General features: G+C 40.8%; 1 protein-coding gene across 1 annotated transcript in view; it reads left to right on the forward strand.

Moving 5' to 3' along the window:
* The window catches only part of FGD3 (FYVE, RhoGEF and PH domain containing 3), a 106,976-nt gene that overhangs the window by 74,959 nt on the left and 6,000 nt on the right, over positions 1-26,017 (forward strand). The window contains exons 8-19 of the mRNA XM_085302549.1: positions 545-701; positions 3,502-3,640; positions 4,501-4,559; positions 6,900-7,046; positions 7,612-7,704; positions 8,079-8,158; positions 8,604-8,634; positions 9,146-9,247; positions 13,382-13,444; positions 19,846-19,968; positions 21,861-22,013; positions 24,952-25,092. Of these exons, the coding sequence (XP_085158675.1) occupies positions 545-701; positions 3,502-3,640; positions 4,501-4,559; positions 6,900-7,046; positions 7,612-7,704; positions 8,079-8,158; positions 8,604-8,634; positions 9,146-9,247; positions 13,382-13,444; positions 19,846-19,968; positions 21,861-22,013; positions 24,952-25,092 (1,288 nt within the window). The remainder of the gene's footprint in view (positions 1-544; positions 702-3,501; positions 3,641-4,500; positions 4,560-6,899; positions 7,047-7,611; positions 7,705-8,078; positions 8,159-8,603; positions 8,635-9,145; positions 9,248-13,381; positions 13,445-19,845; positions 19,969-21,860; positions 22,014-24,951; positions 25,093-26,017) is intronic.

A 26,017-nucleotide genomic window follows, 5' to 3' on the forward strand; every position in this document is an offset into this window, starting at 1 on the left:
CAGGGACCCCTGAGATCGGAGTCCCAGGGTAATTGGCATATTGGAGGGCTGGCACTCTGCCTAACCTTGCATTTCAGCGAGATGAGGGTATCTAGCTACCTCTGCTTCCAGCCATGAGAGCCTCAAAGCAAATTCGTATCTAGCCCCTGTAAGATACCAGGATTAACTGAGTGATTTCTTTGCACTAAAATGTCTTCCGATGTTTTGCTACAGTAGAAGAGATCATTTTTAAAAGCGAGCTGTTTCTTGCAGTGTGTTTTGTAGTGAACAGAGATGTAGATGCTTCTTTAACAATGCATAGTCAATTTTAGTGTGATCTTGACGTAAGAGTATATGTCTAATTAATGTTTAAGTTTTCATTTAGATTGCTGTATGTATAGATTACCGTACTCTACACTTAGTCTAAAGTATCTTGATTGCATGTGTGTATGAGTGCTTGTGTATGGGAAAAACAATGGTTGTGAAAATGCAACATCYGTGTTTTCTCTCTTAAAATAGCATTGATTTCCATAGACTTCTATATTCACCTGTCTGTCTTCGATAGGAACATGAACCCCCGGCTGGGAGATATCCTACAGAAACTGGCTCCTTTTCTGAAGATGTATGGAGAATATGTGAAGAACTTTGACAGGGCAATGGACATGGTGAACACATGTATGCAGAGGTCTTCGCCCTTCAAAGATGTTGTTCAGAACATACAGGTATCTTGTTAATTGGCTTAATATGGCTCTGAGATCTTCATTTATTTATTTGTGTTTTATTTTGCTTCTAGTGTACTTCATAGTGTTTAACTACAAGATAATATTCCTCTAATACCAAACTATAAAATTTAATRTCTGTCCTTTCTTCTCTTTTTCTTTGTGACATGGATTCTCGGATAGATAGCTTTTTCTCCCACTCATGTGTTTATGAGGAGAATCAGAAGTTAGAGTGAGAGAAACTTGCCGTAACAGTATAGTTTACCCTAATTTTGACTGCATTCCATTTATCCAGAAATTACTATGCACTCACTACTGTCATTCTGATATGTGAAGAAACCAGAGCGAGGTCTCTTCTTGGGGGAGAGTAAGAGAGAGCTTCACTTTACACTGTGTTTTCTGTTGAAACTTACAGAGCAGAAGGAAGAAAAACTGGTGCATGTGGCACAGTCCTGCCAAGGCACTGCTGACTCTCACTAGTGAACTGCCTTGTCCTGCCTTCCTGGTCCTCCCTTATGCAGGATACCCTCTCCCTTCACTGTTGCTCTGACACTGAACGTATCCATTTATGAACTCTCTTAATTTTATCTTCCTCTTTACTAATTCTAAGTGACTTTTTTTTTTTTTTTTAATAAATATATTCTCATCTTGAGGTTGGTATGTTGGACCACGGGCATTTCATTTGCAGCATCTGATGGAGGTAGTTGTTCAGGTTTCATCTGCCTGTTGATGGTCTGTTTCTCTGCTGAGGCTCACGCAGTGGCACAGAGCTCCTGAGGATCCCAGCTCTGCACGAGGATGGTCAGCTTGGATTTTCATACGTTTGCCCTCATTATAGGAAGAGCTGTGGGGGAGGAGGGAGAGCGCTGCTTATGCTGGAGCCTGTGCAAAATCTCCCTCCCTCTCTTCTCCGTGGGCCTTGGGCCAGCTGAAGGGGGCGGGGGGAGCTGGCTGAGATTGCTCCCAAGCATCCCACTGCAGGTGCTGAGAAGGCCTGCACAGCCCTTTGGGAGGCGAGGGCCGGCAGGGAGAGGGTTAACCTGAGGAGAGAGCACAGCTGCATGCCCAAAATGGGAGGATTGTGGGGCTCAGCCAGCTGTCAGGAATCAAGTAATCCCCAGCATGCTGGAGAGCAGAGGTCAGGGCTTTTCAGCACGGCGCATCCGACAGAAGCTCTGTCTTGGAGRAGCACGGAGGAGAGAGCAGGAACTGGGAAAGTTTCTTTCCTACCAGACTTTTGCTGTACGTGGCCTTTCTTTAACCTTTCTCTGTCTAAACCYAGTCTGTTCTCACTGAGGCTCTGCACAGCGGAGTGCATCTGCTCGTGGGAAGTGGAGAGCCGGGAGCCCTGGGCCCCATGGCCTGTGGCTCRTGGAGAGCTCGGTGGCCCCCGTGCACATCTGCCGTGTCTGGGTTCATCCTGTGCTGCCGCAGCACCCGGAGAACGTCAGCACCGAGCCTTCCCGTTCCCACTCAGAAAAGGGATACAGGAGCAGCTGCCCTCCAGAGCGAACTGGGACACTTTAAAACAAGCACTAAGAACTCGTGCTTTCTGTGAACACGACCATTTTGCTGTCTTGACTTGCCATCAAGCCTCTGACATGCCTTTATTTCTGAAGTATAAATCAGCTTGTTGTACCTGTGTTTTCCCTACGGCACAGAGATCAGCGTTCCCTGAAATTCTGCCGTCTCTTTTCACCCATGAGCTCCCAAAATGAACGCTTCATGTTAGGTGCTGGTCTGCAAAATGAGTCCACAGCTGTCCAAGATCATGAGTATTTTCGCTGTTTTGTGAGCAAAACTTTAACAAGCAATACTAACACGGGCAACGCATCTAGGAGATGCAATTCTGAAGCCTACTGATAACAATTAAAATATATGCTAACTAGTTCACTGCAGGCTGTTTTAGCAGCAATGTCACAACATGTTCTACTTGTGCAAATGACCACAGGTAGCTGCATAAGGCAAAGATTTGACCCAAAGCGCTTAGCCTACTCATCTGACTGTCTCTGTGCTGTCAAAAGTTGCAGTTAACTTTATGTACCAGATTTGTCTTTTCTTTCTTTTTTTTTTTTTTTTTCTTCTCCCTCCACCTGGGAATTCCTGTATGCCATGCAGGACGGAATTCAAATGAAGTTTGTAGTGTATCAGAAAGTGTGGGGGAGCATCAGCTAAACTTCATTCTGTGGTTCTGTCTGTATTATTTTTATATTCAAGTAAATTATTCCTATGGTGTTTTTCCCTCTCGACTAACCCCCCCCCATACACAGAAATATCAGTTTACCTCATAGAGATCCCATGAAAATCAGTGCACTGCAATACTTGTGCCATTTTGAATAAGGCAATTCAGTGCCTCATTAGGGTAATATTTAATGTYGTCCATCTCAAACCTACTCCATTTCTTGGTCCTGTGAGAGGAGAGGATTTGAGGCAGCAGCTTCCTCAGAGGTAGTGTGTGATCAGTGCAGCTGYTATTTGTGCAGTAAGTGCTAGCAAGCAATATATCCCTGTGCAGTTTGTGATTTTATTTTGTCTTTTTTTTKKSGGGGGGGAATGCTATGTACGGCCACATGTGGAAAGAGCTTTGTTGAGTGCGTGAAGAAACACACTAAATCTATTGCTGTTTATCTACTGAAAATGGCAGAGGTGCAGGAGAAATGTTCACATGAAACCTGTCAACTCTGATAGCTTTAGATTTCTTGGGTTTCTCTGATTGTACATGAGTGATTATTTTTCCTTCTGTCTAACACCAAAGATGGGAACAATACCCAACCCCACTGTGCTTGTTTTCTCTTGGCTACAGAAACAGGAGGTGTGTGGAAACCTGACCTTGCAGCATCACATGCTTGAGCCGGTGCAGCGGATTCCTCGTTACGAGCTTCTCCTGAAGGACTATTTAAAGAAACTCCCAGAAGAGTCTCCAGACAGGAAAGATGCTGAAAGTACATGTAAACTCCTCTCTGTCTAATGAACATAATCAAATCTTGGAGAGTTTTTCCTTTAGGTGTTCAGATACCCTCATGTAGGGCTAGTAGTRGAAATGGAAATTGGACCTCACCAAAGTAATGGCCAGTTCAGCACAGAGCAATTTGAGTGCTCTTGGARCAGAGAAGAAAAGGGCTGATATGTCCACTCTGGGAATGAGGGCAGCTTTGGCRGATAAACAATGGCAAAACATTGAAAGTTGTATTGAAAAACGTCTGGAATTTTTATTTAATTCATTGTATCCCCAAATACAAACAGAGGAGAACATCCTTGCAATAGGTGGAGTAGTAAAATAAAAATTGGCTTCCAAGAAATATAAGTTAGAATCTACTAACACAAAGAAGGACGAGAAATAGACTTTTATTGATTTATAGGAGTTTGTGACTCTGGAAAAAWTTTAAGTAGCGGTCATAGTACTATAAGCACACAAGCCCTGGTTTTGGGAAGATGCTCTTCAAAGATGCGTGTGAAGACTTAAGTGAAACCTAAAKTAACTTTAAGAAATAGGCTGATTCATGAAAGGTAAATTTTTGGTCTCATGTACTTTATGTACTTTGATTTCCCTAGACTTTTAGAAGAGAAAGATAAATGGTTAGGTATGTGTGGACCAGCTAATCATACAGAAGTTACTGTATATGCAACTGCTTATAAATGTTCTTTTTAGTTTGCAGAACAAAATGTACTCCTTGCTTTTGTAATTGTCTTGCAGCAGAAACACTGATAAGGGAGATGAAAAAAAAMCTGCTATTAACCAGTATAATCTGGAAAATGCTATGTATGTATGTGTTACATGTAACTGTTTCTGCCTTTGTTGCAGAATCGCTGGAGCTCATTTCTACAGCAGCAAACCATTCCAATGCAGCCATCCGAAAGATGGTGAGTAGAAAGTGTGCAATGGAACTGTAATCTTCACTTGAACCAATGATTCTTCATTGCCATAGTCTCACTGAAGTAAAAGTGGAGAGAATTTCCAAATAGGGTTTAAACGTAAGTTGTATATCTTAGATCTCTTTTACCATAAATGATCCTTTTGTGGTTACCATGATTTGCTGGACCAAAATTTCCCTTTCCTTGTTTTTGAGGATGCAGTAGTTTGAGAAAGGAGGTCTTCATAAAATCATTATTTGCTTTTCATTGAAAAATGTAGGAAGTATTTTAACTAGATTTGGTCATAAGGTGTCCTTGCAGATTTCCACATTATTTTTAGTGCAAGTTCTTGCTGGATTAAGGGTTGTTTTGGTTTGGTTTAAATGAACAAAAATGTGTGTCAGTAGCTTTGGTAAACTTCCTGAACTTCAAAAGCTGGGCAGCTGGAGACAGTGGAGGCTTCACCTTAAAGCACAAAACCTGGACTTTTTCCCCCTTCTTTTTAGTGAGGCCTTTTACACTGGATGTTAGCCTGTAATTTATGTACCTGTATATTTTCATCTTAACTTCAGTCCACCTGTATCTCTTTTTTTTCTCCCATCTTTCCACGGGACCTCCTCTTGGATTTTTTTTTTATTTTTATTTATTTATTTTTTTAAGAACTCTGATATTTTGAATAATTTTAGATCACAGGTATTTGGGAACAGTGTTGTGCGTCACTCTGCCCCAGACTAGAGGAAGTTGTTTTGGTTCCTCTTCATGGGTTGGCGGGCAGCCCATACCATCACACTTCCAGTCCCCGTGGGGACGCCGTGAGACCCTGCTTCCTGYTGCTGTTATTGCGAAGTAACCAGCTGACGTCTGTGTATTTTCAAATGTCACAGGGAAAACCAGTTTTGAAAGTCTATTTCTGTTTGAATCTAGTGCGTTTTCTAGAGAAGAACATATTTTTGTGCAAATGTTTCTATCGTTAGGTCTTCAAAAGCTCCACAAATAGCAGCTCTTCTGTTAGGACCTTTGTTCAGTGTCTCCACCGATACCAGGTGTATGAGGCAACCAGTGGTTGCTTTCTGTGATGGGTGTTTATCTGTTAATGGAAGAAGTGGAAGAAAGGATGGAAGTGGAGCTAACAAAGATAGTGGTATCAGCTCAAAAACTTGATACGAAAGACTGCTATAGTAATTTTATACCCCTTATTTATTGCTGATTACAACCTGAGGTCCCTAATCAGGGCTCCTCATTGCAGTGAAGTCTTCTGTAGCTGAAGGGCTTTGACTGAGCAGAGACTCTGAGGAAGAGTATCTGATTAAGAATTTTGCATTTGGCCTCCTGGCTTCCCTCTGGCCAGCAGCCACCTCCAGGTGCCCATCCCCAGCAGAAGTGCAGGGGGTCGGTATGGGCTGGGGTTGCTCCCCAGCGAYGCAGCGCGAGAGGTACCGGGGCAGCGTTCAGTCTGCACACGCGCCAGCCCAAAGCTCGATGTTACGGCGTGAGCGGCTGCGTGGGGCTGAGAACTGAGCCAGCTCGAGAGAAAAGCAAGTGCAGTAGCAAAACCTCAGAGTGTTAGAGGAGATTGGAACTGATGCTGGCAACGTCTGCCTTCTGTGGAACTGGAAGAAATAAATCTTGCTTCCAAATCTGGCTTTCACGATGGCTTTTCCTAGACGTATAGACATCTCAAGTCTGTGACTGCTGTCTGCGCTCAGTATCCCAGTTTCTTCTGTAAAAAGTAGCTTGATAACTCCCCTGAGTTTGAGGGCTTAGATGATTTGCTTATTTGTTTTGAGTCTTCCCCCCACACACGCTTCCATTTTGTTTTGCAGTGTGTTTATTTTATTTATTTTTTTAATCTTTGATCAGAGGAATTGAGATTAGGACAGGAGTTACAGTGGTGTTTATCTACAATGAAGTATTTCAAGTCAAATGGCAATATGCAAAGTATACAAAGACCTGAAATTCCAGAATAATCTAYAGGGAGATTCAGGTGTGATTTACAGATGTTTTGGGGTGTGTTTTTGAGTGTGCTTGCATARACATCTGCTCTCGCTTTCTCACCATATGCAGACMGTGCCATTTGGAGCATATCAGCCTAGCTTGTGGTTTGGAAACCAAACCTTTCCAAATGCTATTACTCAGTAGCAAGATTAAAGTACCTTTCTTATTTTGATTTGTTAGAACTGCTTCAGTACTTAATRTAACAGCTGCAAGTGGAAGAACTGGTCACCTTTATCAGTTTGAATACTGCGTGGAGGAGGGGGGAGTTTAATGTTTACAGAACTTAATCTAAAGTAGAAACAATGCTTTCCTGAAAAGGAAAAAGTACATTGCTGGGGGGTTTTGCACTTACAGGAAAAGATGCACAAGCTTTTGGAGGTCTACGAGCGACTTGGTGGTGAAGAGGATATTGTTAACCCAGCCAATGAACTCATTAAAGAAGGACATATTCAGAAACTTTCAGCCAAAAACGGCACAGCACAGGATAGGTATTTATTCCTGGTGAGTTTTCTGTTGCTCCGTTATTTCCCAGGTTGCTCTGTGAAGCGGTACGYGTCTGTCTTCCTGATCTCAATACAAGCAGCTTTCACTCTCTGCGCCCTGCTGCTCCTTGCTCTGAGCAGCTGTTTTCTCCTGATGCTTTTCCCTTGGGGAGTTCCTTCCTCCTCCCGTGTTATTCCTCACCGATGGCTTGCCAGCTCCAAGATGTTCCCACACAGCTCCTTGGAGGTGACACTCCTGCAAAGTGCCCGCAGAGGCACGTTGCCCACTGGCTTGTGTTGCTGGTTAGGATGACCAGCTCTTGTTCATATTGAGAGAAGGGCTCTCGTTTGCTTTTGAGGCAGTTCTGTTGGTGCCAGAGAGAGCAACCAAGACGAAAGAGAGAAGAGGAGGGAAATGGCCAGTGTTTCTGTCTGTCCTCTTCCCTCACGTAATGATGTGTGATTTCAGCCTACTCCTCAAATGTCTCCTGGAGAATTACATTTAAGAGTGAGATGCACCAAAGTCCTAAACTGTTAAAATGCAGGCTCCATCCTACTAAATTTATCATCTTCCCTTATTACAGTTTAACAGCATGGTGCTATACTGTGTGCCAAAACTGAGGCTGATAGGCCAGAAGTTCAGTGTTCGAGAGAAAATGGACATTGCAGGACTGCAGGTTTGTGTGTGTCTCTTTCCCCGCCCCACCTCTTTTCATGCTTATATTTGTTTCCCTGAAGCCAAAAATATATGTTCATACAAAAATATAATAAAAATTATAAAATCTGTCTTTGGATCTCTTTTTGGATTTATCATTATGAAGTGATCAAAAGATGGGTAAAAAGTAGTGACTGTATACATACTCTGATTGAAAGCCTTAACTTGTCACCTGTCAGGGACAGGAGCAGTCTTTTTCTCCYGCTGCTGCTTGGGGACAGTTGGTGATACGGATTTTGGGGTTTAATCACAAGACAGATAGTTATGGAAAGGATACTTTGTCGTTGATTGAAAGAAGATGGAGACAAACAAGAAGCTGATTTGTTCTTTTTGCAGGTCCAAGAAATTGCCAAGCAAAATGTGGCTCATACGTTTTCGATAACAGGAAAAAAGAGATCACTGGAACTGCAAGCCAGGTAAGGTGTTTGTTCTGTTTTTCAAGGTTTGTGAATATTTATGTATAAATCTRTATCTAGGAGGTTTAATTGTGCTAGTATATCAGAGCTTTAAACCAGGAGGCAATGGGTAGCAGAAATGGTTGATTAACATATGTAAGAAAATTTATTGGTCCTAAGTCAGACCATATTAAAGTKCTATGATAATTTGCTTTGTTAAATGTGTAAGATATTGATAGTAATACTTAGAGATTCCTTCGAGGTGACCAATCACATGGTTTTGGCATTTATTTTGTATGGTAAAAATTAAGATCAATAATCTATTAGTGATGTTTGTAGTATAGTGGATATATAAGTTTAAATCTTCATAGATATAAAGATATGGAAAATATCAATAATTAGATTTACTGAAAATTACTGAAAGTAGAGTGATAATGTCTTATGTATTTTTGTTCTGTTTTTACAGGACAGAAGAGGAGAAGAGGGAATGGATTCAGGTTAATAAAAAACATTATGATATGGGTGAAAATCACTGTGCAGTCAGCATCTTCTGTTTTTGAAACCATCTCTTTGGGGTTCCGAATGAACAAGGCTGYGTGAGTCCACAGCGGCTTATGGAGAAATCTAATACTCCAGCTGGGGGGTCCTGCTGCTGACCTGCTCTCTCTGTGCAGTGCACATAGTCTTTGGATGGATTCCCGTTTTCTGCAACCCCCAAATGCTGTCAGATAAGAAGGGAAAAAGTCCTAGGTCTTGAGATTAGGTTGTATATTCTTGCAGGAGGCTGACTTRCAGAAACACTGACTGATAGCATTCTTAGTTTTTAAGTTAACAGTAGTGAGTTAAGAATAACATTCTTAGTTATTAAGGTTTTAAAGTTTCTCTTTTGTTTATACAAATGTCAGGGTTTGTTCACTAAAATGATAATTCTGATCAGTTTCCTATGAGAGAATTTTTCCAAGACTGCTTTTGTGACTCTTTTTATCTTTGCTGGGATTTTTGTTYCAGGTCATTCAAGCCACAATTGAAAAGCACAAACAGAACAGTGAAACTTTTAGAGCTTTTAATAGCTCTTTTTCTCAAGAAGAGGACCATCTTCCTGATTCATCAGTAAGTGCGAGTGCATAATTGTCCTTCTTTGTTATTATTATTAAACTTCTTTGTTTATTTTACCAGCAGTTGACTGGACTTAAACAACTAACTTTAAAATACTATAGTCTTATTCTTAGATTTTTGTATTACTTTATTATACAGTCAGCTCCATTTCCCCAGCTTTCAAATGCATATCAGCCATAGTTATCCAGCCATGCAGGTATGGAATAAATTACCCAAGGTAATTCAGTGCAGAGACCTATCAGTCATGTTTTCCAGACTAGAAGCTCATTTAGCATAACAGGTGTAATTCTTCAATGTTATGAGAGGTTGGCTGTCTGGAATGATGTTTAGGTGCCTGGGAGATTTTGTACATTGCCTTTCCCCCATCTCCTTGGGGTTGCATCTTGGTGTCTGTATCTTTTGTTTAAAAGAGTTGAAAGGAAATTGAGAAATTTTGTAGCTATCTTAACAATGCTGTCTTGTAGATAATAAACATGTTCCAGAAATAGAATCTTTAGCTAAATGTGCAAAAGTTTGTTCTGTTTTTTGCAGAAGTGTAATAATTTACTGCCTGCTGTGTTTGCTAAGAATTTCTTTTTGGAAAACAAAATCTCTCATGTGAGAATGTGGATGATAACATTACCTTTTGATATGACTTGAAAATGGTGATAATGACTTAAGGCAAAGTCATTTACTAAAAGCTGAAGGGAAAAGGACATGGGAGAGGGAAGTTTCTGGGACTTTTGTGCAGAGCTGCTCATGGGTTGATGGTGTCATGTGGCCAAACATGATAGATCTTGGAGCACAGGGGGAAATGGTCCATCTGTAGATATTAAATTTAGGGATATTTTTACCTTCCCCCACCACTACCARACTTTCTTCTTGTTTTGTTTTGGATTGGGATTTTTTTGTACCTAACCATTGTTGGAAATTGTGCTCTCCTAAAACTGCCCCAGTGAGCTGTAATGCAGCTCATGCTGGATTTGTATCTGAGTGATTTCCCAGGGGGCTCAGGGAAGATATTGTTCATCCCTCTCATCCCAGCATTAATCACTGCCTGACAATGGAGATCTTTGCAAACCTCCACCGAGTCCAGGATCYCACTGCTGAGAGTGGTCAGCAATGATCCATTTTCAGAAGATACTGTAGCTTGCTGGTCATGAACTATTCATCAACTAAAAATACTCCATTTTAAATCTGGAAAAAAAAATARGAAAATGCTTTTTTAAGTTAACTCATGGCCACCTTCAGAACCAAGATGCTCTGATGGAAAAGTATCTTTTGCTGATAACCAAACTAAGCAGCGCACATCTGTCTATCCAGTTAAGACACAGGGTCTGTTYAACTTCACAATTATTGTCTTACTTTTTAAATTTCATTGTATTTTTGCCTCTGTGTTAACGATGTAACCACATGCTTGTACTCCCCTGGTTCATAAATCTCAGGCAGAACAGAAGACTGGTTTCTCTCCTGCGTTTTTAGGAAATTAGGCTATCTAGGTAATCAACTCTGAAAACTGAGGTCAAGCTAAACGTGGCAGAAATTGCTGTCAGTTAAAAAGAGCAGAATGTAGTTCTGTAAGGAAAACTGTACAACTATGAGGAGCATTCTTAGTAGCAGTGTTGTGCTGTGGGTGCATCCATTACACAGGGCTCATCATCGTTATGGGATACTGGTCAGCTTTAGAGAAAATATTAGAGCAACCTTCCTTTTTTGCTCTCATGAATGAACAGATAAGTTATGCTTTCATGGATTCCAGGTCAGATCTGGAAAAGCTACTAGAAATGAGACTGTGGTTCTAGTCAGCTTATAGAAAAAGAGACAAATTACTTTTCTAACATCCTCTCTCATATCTGTGGCTATACATTTTATATGCTACAACGTTTGTGATTAATTTTAGTTGTATGACTGCTGTGTGTCTTTGCACACAATTCCTAACATACTTTCTTTTTCCCTGCTGACTTGCATAATCTTACACAGGCATTARGGGCTGGTCCTCAGCCTGTGATTCACCTGCAGAAGATCTAGAGTTTCTTGCAGATGCAGAGATTTGACAATAGGACTGATAGTTTGTTCTGATATTTAACATTTGCCTGTGAGGGCTATCTACAGGAATTATGGTTCCTGGTGATATTTCTTTCAATTATTTTTATTACATTTAAAAATCTTAGGGGAAAAAAACAAAAAACCCAGACTCTCGGTCCTTGAAAGGAATGTCTCTGTCACCTGCTTGCCCTCTCCTTTACCTGTGCATTTTCTCATTTTCAAATTCCAGCTTGTCTTTTATTCTTAAGTGTAACCCAGTGAGACTGTCAGCGTGGACACTGCTACGGTGCAAGTGAGAGGAATAGTAATAAAGTCCTACCGGTCAAAGAAGTGGCTATTCAGTGTCATTGCCTGCCAGTCCACTGCACAGTTACCGTAACCATAGTCTTTTAAAGAAGCCTCTGTGGAAAGCTTCAAGGTCCCACTGTGGCTTAGTTCCTTCAGCAAGATGACACGCATTTCCTTGCTCTCTGTTTTTGTCTGCTGCTTTTTAAGGTTATGTAAATGTTTCTTCTTTGTAAGCCATGTAAATGTACTCCCAAGGAAAAGGGCCATCCTTACAGCTGTTTTATCTCAAAAGAGTAGAGACTCATGGTGTGGAGGAAGAACCCGCTCTGTGTGTTACTAGAAGACTGCCAAGGAAAAGTAGTACCTTCTCAGCAGAGGGCTGAGCTCTGTGGAAGTGGCGACCTCAAGATGTGAGAGCGCTTCTGTTAAATCACGATATTTGGAGGCTGTGAAATCACCTTTTTTCCCCTCYGCTTTTCTATTCCTCTCCCTAGCTCTGACCGTTCTCGGTTAAGTTATTATTTGCATATTTAAGATGTATAATGTGTTTAGCATGTTATTCCAGATAAATATAAAAAAGGATCTGGAAGGACAACTGGAGAATTTTCCCCTTTTCACTAAACTTACGGGGGAGTTTCTCCATCTCTCTTTCAGACCCCATTTTCTCTCCTTGCTGTTCACTTCCACTCCTGACTGCTGTGTCGGAGTAGCTGTGTGTCCTTGCTGGGCAGGGTGGCCTGTGGTGCCTGGGTTGATTCTAGGATTTCTGCTCAGAGAAACTGCTGAGGACTAGGAAGACYATAGGATCGCTGGGCTTTTGCAGAGGCAGATATAGTAGGCTGAGTACACGTTGCTTCCCGCTTGGTAAGGCTTCCTTCCCTAAGCAAGCCCTCTTCGGGCGGTACAGTCCTACCGGGGAGTTTGCCGTGGTCCAGGCTGCGTTTAGACCTCACCGCTGTGTTTGCTCATGCTGTTTGTTCTCCACGGCTGCATGACTGTATATAACTAGTTAGAGTAGAGAGCAGAATGAACCTCTTCAGTCTGGTTGCTTGCTCAGTGCTACACTTCAGGTCGTTTCTAACAGCAGAGGTAAAACATTTTGCTTTAAAATTGGAGGGGAAGCTGGAGTGCCAAATGGTTTGGAGATTTGGATAAGCTCAAAATGTTTGACTGGCAAAAGAGGAATACTCTACAAGTGTAATGGGAGACTTGGTTGTGAATAGCCTAATCTTTTGAGAACAAAGCATCTACAACCCCTGTAAATTAATGACAGATGAAATACTCTTCCTTTTAGGATGTGGCCTGTGATTTCAGTGTACACAAGCTTGTTATTTGCCTTCCAGTTTATGTATTGCATACTTATAGATGCCAGTTTGCATTTTTATTTTACATAAGACATTAAGAAATATCTTGCAATTAAGAAAAAACTTAAAGGAATACTTTTTGAATGGGGTAAATAGCCTTTCTCCTTCAAATCCACTGACCACACAAAGCACTTGCCCTTTTGGCTTATACGGATTAAATGGAGAGGTGCAATTCAAAATCTGCCAGTTTGTTTTATACAGTGCTCTCGGAGAGASGCACGCAAGACAGTGAAGAGCAGCCCTGACAATGCAGTGCCATCTGTAAAGTCACCCACTTCAGAGCTGACTGAGTATTTGAGAGTGGTTGAGTGCACRTGCAGTTAAAGTATACTTGCAAGCAGAACAGTTGAGGAGTTAGAGCTAAATTATTCTGTGTTTTGTTTTTAACATTTAATATATTTTAGGAGGAATCTCTGCACTGAAGTGTTCTGTGTCATTGTGTTTCCTTCAGATAGCAAGCACCAGCTCTGTCGAATCTATGCCAGGGGCAGATGGTGGTGGTGCATTTGGAGGGGTAAGTGATTTGAAGCTAATACTTTTGGTATAGCAGCTGGTTTTGTTTATTTATATATATATATATATATATATATGTATGTATGTATTTCTTTTGTAGCGGGAAAAGATCAGTTATTTCAGTGCATCTTTATATTCTACTCTCTCTTGCTGCAGCTGTGCTGTTCTTAATTTCTTATCTAAGTTATACCCCCAACTGCTTGCAGAATTTGCACCGTCAGTGAATTTAAGTCCTCTTCTTCTAGATATGTGCTGCACAAACTATATATTTTTTTTAATTTGGGTAGGGAGGTATATTGAATGCTGGAGTGGGGGGATAGAGAAAGAAGGAAGYCCGACTGGTTTATGTTGTATAACTCAGAACTTCAACTCCAGAACCAAAGTTTGATTAACACTTTTTTCATAGTGTGCTTTTCCTTTTTCTGCCAGTCTGGAGGAGGACTTGATAGTGCTTTCATACATCTTTACCCTTTCAGTAGTTAGTTGCTATAAAGGCAAAATGCATTTTTAAAACTATTTTTCATTTTACTGTGCATAGCACTCTGCTGCTGAGTCAAACCAGTGCTGCTTTAAAAAGAGGATTTCAGTCCTTAAGAAGGTCTATATTTTTGCATGTATTTCCCTTCTAAAATGTCTTTTGAGAACAAGAGATTTTCAGGAAATGCTTTAGGGTCAGCTGAGTTTGCTGGGGAGAGAAAAAAAAACCACAACTAACATCTGCTGAGATATACTATAGGATATTACATATTAGCCTGACCTTTTCAGTAATAAAGGAACCACTTAACAGGCTCTTCCAGACCTCTGGCCCAACCTGTGACCTACTGGTAGAGTTTACAGAGTATCAGTGAAAAGTTGCCAAGTCAGCAAGCTGACCTGTATGAACAAGAACAGGTTTTATTAAAAATAAATGTGCTTGTAATTAAAATACTCTTTACTGTTTATTTTTTGCTCACATATTTTATTTTCCCTAAAGAATTTTTGTTTATAGTTAGTTTCAAAGTCACTGCCATTGTTACTCGAGTTACAGATGCTACAGTGAGCTAGCTACTTAATGAAAAAGTGTTTTCAAACAGCATCTAAAAATAAGCGCACAAAAATTTCAGTTGATCTTAAAATAAATTTTAGTTCTAAGTAAAGACGTAAATATTTGGATTTCTTTAGCTGATGGTAGAATTTGTGTCAGTGGTTTGCRTAGTATGCCTTGACATATTAAGTAATTTTCCTTAAGTTGTATATTTAAAGAAAAATTTAAGTTTCATAAATAGAAATAAAAGTAGAAAAGATCAAAGCTARCATACTCCGTATTCATAGTACTGTTTTTTGTATCTCGTTTTGCTGTGTTTTAACAAGTGGATAACATCAGTGTGAGCAATGAATTAGTTACAGCTTTAAAAAATATTAACCTTTAATGATGACATCTGTTTTAAAACGTTGCTGACTGCATGAGCAAGAAGTACATTTTGTGCTTAACAGCTTCCACATGCAAACCGCTTGGTGGTAGTGGTGGTCAGCAAACTAATAGCTCCTTCCTGTGGTTCTGCTGAGCCTAGTGAAGAATCTGTGGGGATCTTAAGTGCTGCTTGTTAGCCTAACCAGGGAGTAAAAAYGTAGTACAGGAAGTACAATCTGCTTGCTGTACGATGTTGTGGTAACTGCTGCACTGTTAGCAGAGATCACACAGTTTAGTACTAAACTTTCTCTGTGCACATGCAGAGCACAACCCAGTGGAAGACYGTCTTCCATACGATCTTGCATGTAATGACATCGGTATACGGAGATACAAACCAAACAGTTCTGTGGCATTGCAGAATGTGATTTCTTATGTACATCCAGCTTTCCAGAAGCACCTACCGAAGCTCTGCCTCAATGCGTACATGTGCGAGTACATCATTTGCAAATGAGAATACACAGCTGCATAAGCATAATRAGAACAAAAAGGATTTGAAACACTTTTGTTACTCATGTGTCTGCCCATGCAAGCATCTTGTCAGCATGTGTCCCTTCTGTATAATGTATATGTAACATTGAGGTATAATTTTAAGCTACTGGCCCCTACATAGGATGAAATACAGAGCAATTAATAAGTAACAGAAAAACAATCTCCTGAGCCTATTATGTTTCTTGCTGTTACTGTGAGGTCTTCAATGTTTCTTCCCTGCCTTTCAGAAGCCAGTGGAGACTCCAGTGGTTCACTAATGATGCAATATCTGCTTCCCTAATCAGACAGCCACAGACCTTGGCCTTACAGTCACATAGCTGTAGAGTTGTACTCATCACTGGGACATACTTTTTTCCTACTAGAATTTTAAAATTTGAAGAGAATGTTTGTCAATATCTAGAAATTTTAATCAACTGCAGAGTTAAAGTAGGTTAGTGATCAAAGCAGACCAGTCTGAAAGAAGCTGTTTTGTATCCTGTCTCTGAACAGATCTCACAGAAGTGTTTGTTCCCATCAGGCTTGCTAATGTCTAAGTAAGGCTACTGGGTACACCARGAGAGGTGAGCAATATGGCAGTTASTTAAGTATGTTAGGATCAAGGGACTCCAGTCAAGGGTAGGGCAGCTTCATGCTAGCGTCCCTCTGAACATACATTAACACTGAATAATGCAGCTTGAGTAACAAAGGACACAGCTGCAAAATGACTGGGTCTTCGATGAACAAGGTTTGCGGATTATAATGCATTTCCTTGTTTTCTACAAGAACCTCTCCATTGGGATGGTGTATAGGTAGCATGTGGTGCTGTCTGCTTCCTGTGGGATGGGTGGGCAGCTGAGTCCCAGGCTTTTCACGGGGATTGAAGGCAAAGTATTGCTTAATTGTTTCCCAATATCAGCAATAAAATAACGTAATATTGAGTCACTTGGCTTAATTTTKCTGGATTTGCTCACTGGAATTTGCCAAGTTGTAAAGAGAATAMAACTCTCTTGTATTTTCATTGTACTTTCATAGTATTGAAAAGCATTGCTATTATTTGTTAATATTTATGAAACACTTAGAGACCTCTTTATAAAGGCCCTTTTTGATTAATAAAATTAATAGGAARTGCTTGTACACTACAGTGTGAGCTAAAATATAATGGTCTAAAAAAGCTCATGCACAGCTCTTAATAAYTTTCATTCTGAAAATCTCATCCAATATAATACCCTCTTTGCTTTCTTCCCTGTGTCAAATACATGGATCATGCATTTCTGAAAGCATACACTGTCCAGGCTGTTTACAGTATAGAGGAAGTCACATGAGGCCCCAAGAGGAAATACTCAGCTTGACTCCTGTCTGTGTTAGAGAGAGATGCATTGTAGTGGTGGTGGACATTCCCACTGAACTACAAATCAAATTAACCAATTTCTACATGGAACAATCTGATTCAATTCATGCTGGAGGAGCTGATGCACTTTTCCTATGCAGGCATGTGCAGGTATCAATCAAAAGACAAAAATTGATTTTGTTTAGCATTTTTCAAGATTGCCTTCCAGTAACAGCTCACAAGACTAATGACGGCTTCATTTATGCTCCTGCAGTTCCAGTAACACTAGTGAAATTAAGGACTAGCATCAAAATCAGAGTTGTAAAGTGATTTATGAGAAATGGATTACTTTAGTCCATGTATATGATAGAAATAAAAATGCTACTCTGTAGATTGCTGCTGATCAGTATAAGTAGATCAAATTGCCTTAATTGTATGGCTGACTTGGAGAAGTCTAACAATCCGAAAGGAACATTTTTCCCAATGATTCATCCAAGGCACTGTTCAGTTGTAAATAAGTGTTGCACTGGTTACATCTGGTTCCTTACAAGCAAAGTGAAATACTGCGCTGTTTTCATGGGGAAAAAGACTTGACTTCGCAGGTGTTCTGCTTTGGACAATTATTGTGTACATATAGGGGGGGTCAGTGATTTTCCTGAATGAGCAAATCCTTATGACTCTGCTTCAGCAAGCTGATTTACAAAACATTTTATATGCTTGTATGCAAGTTTAAAACATTACTTTTGCAGTTGTAGAAAAGATAATAAAAATGAAAGATCTAATTAGAAGTAATTAGTTATGGTTTCGTTGTGTAAYGCCATTACAAGCCAGGATGGTTTCAGTAGCTCTGCTGAAAGACATTGTGCTTTGTTTTGTACCCAGCGGTGTCAGGGCAGAGTCAGAGAGACTCAAAGATGTGAGCGGTATCAGCAGTAAGGCATCCAGGCCTGTCTGTGTCTTCTCATCCTTCTTCAGGGAGAAGTATTTAAATACAAGAGAACTGAAATGAATGATTTACTATGTGAAGAGAAACTAGTACATCAGTAATACTTGGGGCCAAGAGAAATGCAAAGGTTAAGAAGAATGAAAAATAAAGAAAGGTTGGACWGAATGATGGGAAGAACAACTTGGTTTTCTTCTGCTTGGAAGCATTCCAGTGGAGGTTTGGGGGAARACAGGCAAGATGATTCAGACCATGCAGGTAGAATAAAAGACTCTGAAGGAAGGCTGTGAGAAGTCAGCTTCTGGGTGCCTGCAACTCATTCTGTGATCTCACTTTCTGGTTCACAAGACTTTCCTCTGGTATATAGCTGAACTTGTTTCTGAACTGCCCTTACTTGCAAGATCAAAGTTTGCTTTCTGTACTCAAAAGTGCCTCTGAGAAATGGCAYATAGCTCCTGCCCTCATCTTTCCATTCTGGTGGGACTGAGTTCTCRGGGCTCACAGTGCTGGTTGCTTTGGTCGGGCTATGCTGCTCCACTGCACCATGCACCGTGCGTGCTGCTACACTGCACCATGGGAGTTAAAGTTTATGAACCTTGATTTTTGAATTGGCCTGAAGATATGTATTAGTGACTCCTGTAGGTTAATCGTAACAACAAAGGCAGCATCTCTGGGAAAATGACAGGATTTCCTCCCACTGGAAACACTTGCCCAGTGATCCATGGGCAACTTTTTCTAATTCGAAGTGCTGCCACCTTCCTCTGGCTCCCAGATGCCTATATCGTGCTCTTAAATAAAGACTTTGAAGAGGGACATGTTTACTGAGTCGGTTATTCTCACTCACRTTCACGTGAGCAAGTGAACACTTGCAACTTAAGGTGCACACRTGATTTAAAGGGAAGAGGAGTGTTAAGGAGCCAGTAAGTTTATGTAACTTACAGCAGGCCTAATCTTCCCCTGCATCTGCAGCTTTCTCAAGAGTACTCTGATCAAAATTAAGAGATACGAAAATGTGATGTAACCATGGCTAAGAGCTACACTTGATYTTTTGGAGTGCTTTAAGGTGTTCTGAAAAAAATGTAAAATACTTCTCTTTTGATTTAGAAGAAATGTTTCTTCTGCTGTAGTTTTTTAAAAGATTGTCTGAATCAAGGGTAAATAGAATTACCAAACCTTTCTCTTGAAGGAGCTGTACCAGGAAACATGGTGCAGCCCTTTCTTCAGGTCCAGGTCTCCATGCAAATGCTGCCTGGCTGTGGGTAGCACAGGCTGCACCCCTGGGCACTGGCCTTCCCTTACAGGTGGCCATCCTAACTAGGAAGGAGGAGGAGTATTTATTTATTCAAAAACAAAACAAAAAACAAGCAGGGGTCGACTTGAAGCTCTAGATAAGCTGTATTTTTATGAACTGTGTATTACTTTTTTTAATGCTCTTCAGCTTATCAGAAAATTATGTAATTGGTTTTATTCAAATCTTGTGACTTTATGTACCAGCCTAGGTGCTTAGCTTAAGAGGATGGTCTTGCTTGGATACCTAGACAGCTGATGGAAAAGAGTCTTCTGCAGAGGGCAGTTACAGCAGGCTCCGGTGTGSGTGTCCCTTTCTTCCTCTGGAGCCTAGTGTTTCTTCAGAGGCTGGGAGAGAGCCCAGAACCTGCCCTCCTAATAAAGCACCTAGTTTGTGGTAGTGTGAGGTCCACTACCAGCACTATTGACTACTTCAGGCAAGCCGTGTTTCCCAGGCTCCTCACGTCTCCTCCCCAAGAACAGGAAAGCTTGCAACATGCTCACAAGCTCAAAAGCATTTACATTAACCAAATCRCATTGCACCAAGATGGAAGAAGCAAGTTTTAGAATGAAAGCTCTTCTTGAAAACACTGTGTTGGCAGATCCTGTTTTTGTTTGGTGGGTTTTTTAAAACAACAGACTGCGAGRTGAAGTATCTCTGTGGCTGTAGGGACACACTTTGGGGGAGAGAGGCTTGGGGAATTTMCCCTAACAATTTGATATGGCTTAGTAACACATGAGAAACGTCTRATGGCTGAGGTAGCCCTTCCCTGCTAACCTCAGGCCTTCAGCGCTGTTAACGTGAATCCTTTCCTACGTGGCCTGAGTGATGTGTAGCCTGGAGAGSATCTTTGTTGACAGGATAACTCTGTGAATTGTTTTGTGATTTTTTAAAAATAAACTACATAATGGTACTTTTCATTTCAGAGTGATTCSTGTAGGAAATCTTCCAAATCCAAGCGAGACAAAGAGAAGCAGACTTGCAAGAGCTGCAGTGAAAGCTTTAACTCCATCACTAAAAGGAGGCACCATTGTAAGCAGTGCGGGGCAGTAAGTATCAGAGGTTTTTAATTTCCTCTGCGGAAAGCACTGAAGAGAATTTCAATTTTTTCAGTACAGGAACTGAAAGACTTTCTAGTTCATAGCAGATCATCGACAGAATAGGTCTTTCCGCTTGCTGTACCCACTGGGAATTGAGAAACAGAGAGCAAAGCTGGGGTGCAGGGGGCCCAGTCATGGCTGTTTTCAAGACAAATGCTGTGACCCGGGGGATGAAGAGAGAGCGGGTTGTCCCCCCACGGGGTGGGCGTTCCTGGAGAGGGGATTGTCCGGTTGGTTTTGTCTGTGGAGAAGGATGTCGTCCCGGCAGCCTTCCTTCGCAGAACAGCTCTTCCTAGGACGAACACACGGTATTAGAGGGGTGAGATCTCCTTTCTCTAAAGCAGAGTCATCAGCAAGTGCTTGCCCCAAGGTGGTGTCCTTCTGCTTGAAAAGGCTGGAGGATCCAGTCCCAGAGGTTTAAGGGCTGGTTACTGAACGGACCTAAGGCCCTTGGGCACCCTTCCCCAGCGCAGTTCAATGACAGATTAATTCTCTGAGATTTTTCTGAAAATCCCGGTCTCGACTAAGATGAGATTGGTTTATGTAATACGACTTGAAACCTTCCTTCTGTGACTTGAGTTTCACAGTTCAGTGTTCCTAATCTAAACAGTACAGAATATTGTTATTTAAATACCATTACTCATGTGGCAAATAGAGATACATTTTCAGTGAAAAGAGATCTAAGTATATAGCTAGGGAATTTATAGAAACCTGAGTCTCAGCATTTGAAATAAAATTACTATGGAGCTGACACTGTTGAACTAGAGTTGGGATTTTCTATCTTCCTGGCTTGTTTTTAGTAACTACTAAAATCATGAAATACACTTCTGGAGATTTAAAATGTTCTACTGAAAAACTCAGTATTATTAAAGAAATGAAATAAAAACTTTCCCCCACAGACAGAAAAATAGCAAGAATTACATTATTAATAATTTAATGTTAAACAGTTGTTTGCTATGCAGTGTTTTCTGGTGTGACAATAGCATTCAAATTAAAGAAGTTAATTTGCCTCAAGGAAAGACAATCATATTTCTAAAAATGCTAGCTTGCTTTTGTTTGTATGACTTGGCTTCACTTAGCACTTTCATACAACACACTGAATTAAGGCAGTTACCTTTGTATGCCAATTAATGTCTTGCAGTGAAGCATGCAATAGCATACACTTGTAACTAAAGGGCATTTGTCGTGTATTAATATACGGTAAATTAGGAATAGATGATAAATGCTGCTGACTGCCCATCTGCTGTACCCCAGGAGACCGTTTCTCCTCTTGGTGCAGCTGTGCCACAGCAAGTGGTAGAGTTAGAACTGGAGTGTGAAACCAGGTTGCACAGCTGCAGATCCGTCGCTCTTCACRAGCCCGAGTTTCATGGGATGGATGCGGCTTTGTGTGCTCTTAGCAAATGAGGAAGAGAGTCAAAAGTTGTTAAACTGGCATCAGACAAATAGTTTCTCATGTGTAATGTATGGGTCTATGTTCTTGAAATGGTTAGCAATTTTGGACATCTGAGTTCTTAAAGCTAAGTCTTCTTTGACACATAGAGGCTTCTGTATAAGGAGAGAAAAGAAAACGTGTATGATGTTACTTGTAAATATTTCCCCAAAGGCATACGTTTTCTTTAGCAGGTATCTTGGTACACAGAATGGGACCACAAAAGCATTAATTTTAACTAGAGGTAAATAAAGCAAATATAATATTGACTACTCTGTCTTATGCTCACATTAGCTTTTTGGATTTTATTTAATAACATCCCTTCTGCAAGTCACTTTGTGTAGTGTATTAAAAAAAGGATTGTGTTTTAATAATGACTGAGAAGTAAAGCACTGTCTTCCTGATGCAGGTGATCTGTGCAAAATGCTCCGAGTTTAAACCACTTGCGGATAACAGCCGTCATAATAGGGTGTGTAAAGAGTGTTTTCTGCAGCTATCAGGAACTCCTTGCAGCCCTGGCTTCGAAGCAGGAGGAGAACAAAAGAAAAGACTAGCCACAGAGGTACAGTATTTAGCCAAGAAACCTGTGGTGGGCTAGCTACCGTCAGGAGGTTGTAGGGTTGTGGTGGTGTTGTTTGAGGGCTTATTTTGAGACTTCGGTTATTTTTTCCCCACTATGATGTTTGACTCTGTGGCCTATAACATGCATTGAATGGATGTGCAGCCTGAATTCTGTTTGTGAGTGAGTGTGCTTGTATGTACAGGGATGCACACAGATTTTGTGGCTAAACTTCAACTGTCAAAGTAACAAAAATGAGAAAGAACTTCTGGATTCTTTTCATTATTGTGTGTTTCCATTTTTGAATTACTCTTAGTAGCTGGCAAAACTTTGCAAAGTAAGATTTTTTTTCCCCCTTTTTACCTCCATGTAGAAGTAGTTGGAGATAATCTTGCACTCTGTGTTTCACATCGTCTCAAAATATTATTGGAACATTTTTTTCTTCATTGATCATGCAAAAGCACACGATCCTTTTTGAAAGACTGTCAGGATGCACTGAAACATTCTCAACCCTGTTACAATGCAGCTTTTTCCAGGATGTGATTTTTGCAAATTATACTGCATAAACTACTGCTCCATGATTACCACAGATGTCACCAGTCTTTATATTACAACAGCAGCACAACTTACCCTAATTTTTTTTTAGCAAGAACAAGACCAACATTCAAAGTACCTACATATATTGACAAACTTGTCTATTTTATCCTCACCCACAACAGCTGAACCTGTTCTTACTAATGCTTTTTCTAGACTATGGGCAAAGCTGAGAGACCTGTTACATGTCACAGTTTCTACGGGCCACCTTGAAGGAAAGATTTTTATTTATTTTACCTGTGAAATACAACCAGAAGTCACTGTGGGCTTAAAAGAGGACACTTGACTCAGTTGAAAGTGGATCCACAGAGATACATCTTCAGAGGGGTGCATCAGGTTCTTGAAAGAGTCACCTTGTAAGGACTTACTTCATAGCAAATCATCCTTCTGATATGCTACTACATGTCACCCTGCATTGAGAACTATCTGGAAGATCAACCAACATTTGTAGCCTGTACTGATAAATGTTTTACCCTGGAAAATGTCTTCCTGGGAACCACCTCTCATATGCCTTCAAATAGCCTTCCAACCTTGCTATACTCCTCTTCAGAAGCAAGCTGTGTGCAAAGGACCGTGACTGAGCAAGAAATGTAAACCTGCCAGTGTGTATCCACAACTCCTGTAACAAAAAAAAAAAAAAAAAGCTTCTCCAAATAAGGTGATCTTGGGTGCTGCCAATGTCTTATTTCATTCCAGGGTGCTAAATGTCCTGATGGTCATCATGCAGGTGGAACTACCCTGGCACTGTGTGTGCCTGGACGGGATCTGTGGCTCAGGWGGTTTGTCAGCTCTGCGCTCCAGCCCGTCCAGAACCTCGGAAATACCGGGTGTAGAAGAGCTGCAAGAGCACGTTGCCTTTCCCGGACCTGCTGTGTCCGCAGGGCGCARTGAAGGCTTTGGATCCAGAGCTTGATACCATTAAAAACCTCGGCCACGTCATACAGCTATGCCTACAGATGAAGAGCACTTAATAKGCATCAGTAGTCTGTGGTATCTTACTATGGACTTTCTAGGACTGTTTCAGCAGAGCTGTTTGCCAGTAAGGCGAAAACCTACGCTTACTCATCAGAGAGCTCTGCTAATCCGAAAAGCCAAAAAGCAAACCAGTGAAATGTGACCTATGGCTTCACTTCAGAAAGCAGATTACTGCTGTATAAGCCTAAGGAAAAGAGTCATTTTCATTCATATGCTTAGACTTATAGCTTTGTGCTAAATCTTCAAAGGATCAGGTAAAATGCAAGGAAATAGTTGCATAGAAAAGATGAGAGCCAGCCTTTTTCTTTCCCTCCTATTTACATTAAACTTTGTTAATGAGTGTAATAGTAGGTGAGGAGTTTGATGCTTACGAATGCTCTTAGATGCCAGAAATCCTCAAGAGACTTCTGTGTAAAATCTCRTATGAACTGGAATTCTCTTTTTCTTTGATTTCTATCAGAAGGTGATTTTTTTCAATATTTTTTGCCACAGAGCTCTCAGATGTGGCTCACCATGTGTCTTTGCACCCATCTTCAAGAATGTCTGTTGATACCAGTGCTGCAAAAATCAGTTGTTAAGCATGTGCTCTATTTCAGAGTGAAAGACGGCAACTCAAGTACTGTATACTTCTTCCCTTTTTCAGTCTCGCCTGCTCTGTTTTTATTCCAAATTCCAGACATTTCCCCTGTCCACCTCGTGATGGTAATCTAAAGCAAGCACAGAGAGAAGCTGTTATGCTGYTTTTGAGAGAGTGAATCAAATCCACCGAGTACAAACAGAATAAGASCCCGACATAGACAGACACTAACTGTCTTTGCTGTCCTTTCCCAAAATACCTGCCAAGTGACCCCTGCTAGCTGCGCATTGAAGCGGCTCACGAAGGGGGGCAGCGTGCGGCTGGGAGCCTGCGTGGCAGGTACTGCGCACGAGCCGCGTCTTGCTTGCAGGCTCGTGTCCCGCTGGCGCTGGAGCTGTATCCCGCAGAGCCTCGCAGCGGCGCCGTCCCCTGCCGAGGCAGCCTGCTTGTCGTGAGACACCTTTTTCACTAATTTAAAATCATCTCCCAGCCACTTTGCTGAGCAAGAAACTAGCTGTGTCATCTTAATTGCCATTCTCAATTTACACTGTGGAAGYGGAATTTAACATCCTGTCCACTGGGAACAGTAGTTTAGCATCTGCCTCTGTTACRTGGAAGTGTACCATTTCCTGATGGTATGTAACGATGCTTATGCTTTTGTTCAGTTATGGACTACCCAGTATTTGCCCTTTAGTATTGTTTGGTTCTGGACAACTTAAATGCAGTGTGTTTTATATTTATTTCTATGTGTTCTRTATGAATGGAAACAGCATCCTTTTTTCTTTTTATTTTCAGAAGCAAAGCATATTAGCAGCTGAAAACAGTCTCTTCAGCAGCTACCTCCAGTTCCTTGAAAAAGGGAAGACTTGGTATAAAATGTGGGTGACCATCCCCAAGACTGAACCTCTTGTTTTGTATCTGCAAGGAAGTAGCCAGGTAAAGTGACATTCATGAGGGTTATCACACAGCAAAAGGAATGTAAGTTTAAATATGGCAGATTGAGAAATAGGTCAAAGGATTTGGCTTGATTTCAACACCAAAAATGAACGTGGTACTATGAATTTAGTACAACACCTCAGAGGTTTCAGATTTCCTTCTTATCTGTGGTTGCTGCTGATACTGTTGTGAGCAAATATTTGAGCTTACAGCTTTTCTTTTCTCTTTTTTAACAAATAAGGATGAAACAATGATAATTTCTTCAGTTATATTTTGTTTTCCAGAGATTTCAGTCAGGTGTATTCATAAGTTTTATTACCCTGTCACTGAGGAAAGCAATTTCCTATAAAATGTGTAGAGCTGCAAAATGGTATGAATATGGCAAATATTGGTTCAAGCCTTTTTATTCTTCTTTTTATTATTATTATTATTATTATAGTTCTGGGTTGAGGATAGAGGTATCTTTGGAAATGTGGATGTTCTGCTGAACCTGGAAAGTATGCAGCAAAGCTCTTGTCATAGCCTTATCTGATTTTTATCTTTACTTGAAATAATTGCACCATGGTAAGCATTTACTTTTAAAAATGCACCATCGACGCTAACTAGCATTTGTGTATGATGGAAGTCAAATAAACTCTAAGATAGAAGTTCAAATYGTGCTGCTTTAATGCTGGCAATGTAGAATGACAATGCTGAAATGAAATCCCCCACATACTGTTTTATATTTGGCCTTTGGCATGTTTGTCTATGGCTTTGTTTTATCTCATGGATGTTGGAGTGGAAGAAGGAACATGGGCTGAATCCAGCTTACCGCTGCGCTGGTGTAATTGCATTTGTACAGAGGGGTTGATTTTGATTAGCATCAGTTAGTGTGGCTRTAGCTGTGAACAACCTGGGAACAGCAGCTGTCAATAACCCTTATCTC

Source organism: Rhea americana, unplaced genomic scaffold, assembly GCF_003343005.1.
Source record: "Rhea americana isolate MKP2758 unplaced genomic scaffold, rheAme1 scaffold_19, whole genome shotgun sequence".
Taxonomy (NCBI): Eukaryota; Metazoa; Chordata; class Aves; order Rheiformes; family Rheidae; genus Rhea; species Rhea americana.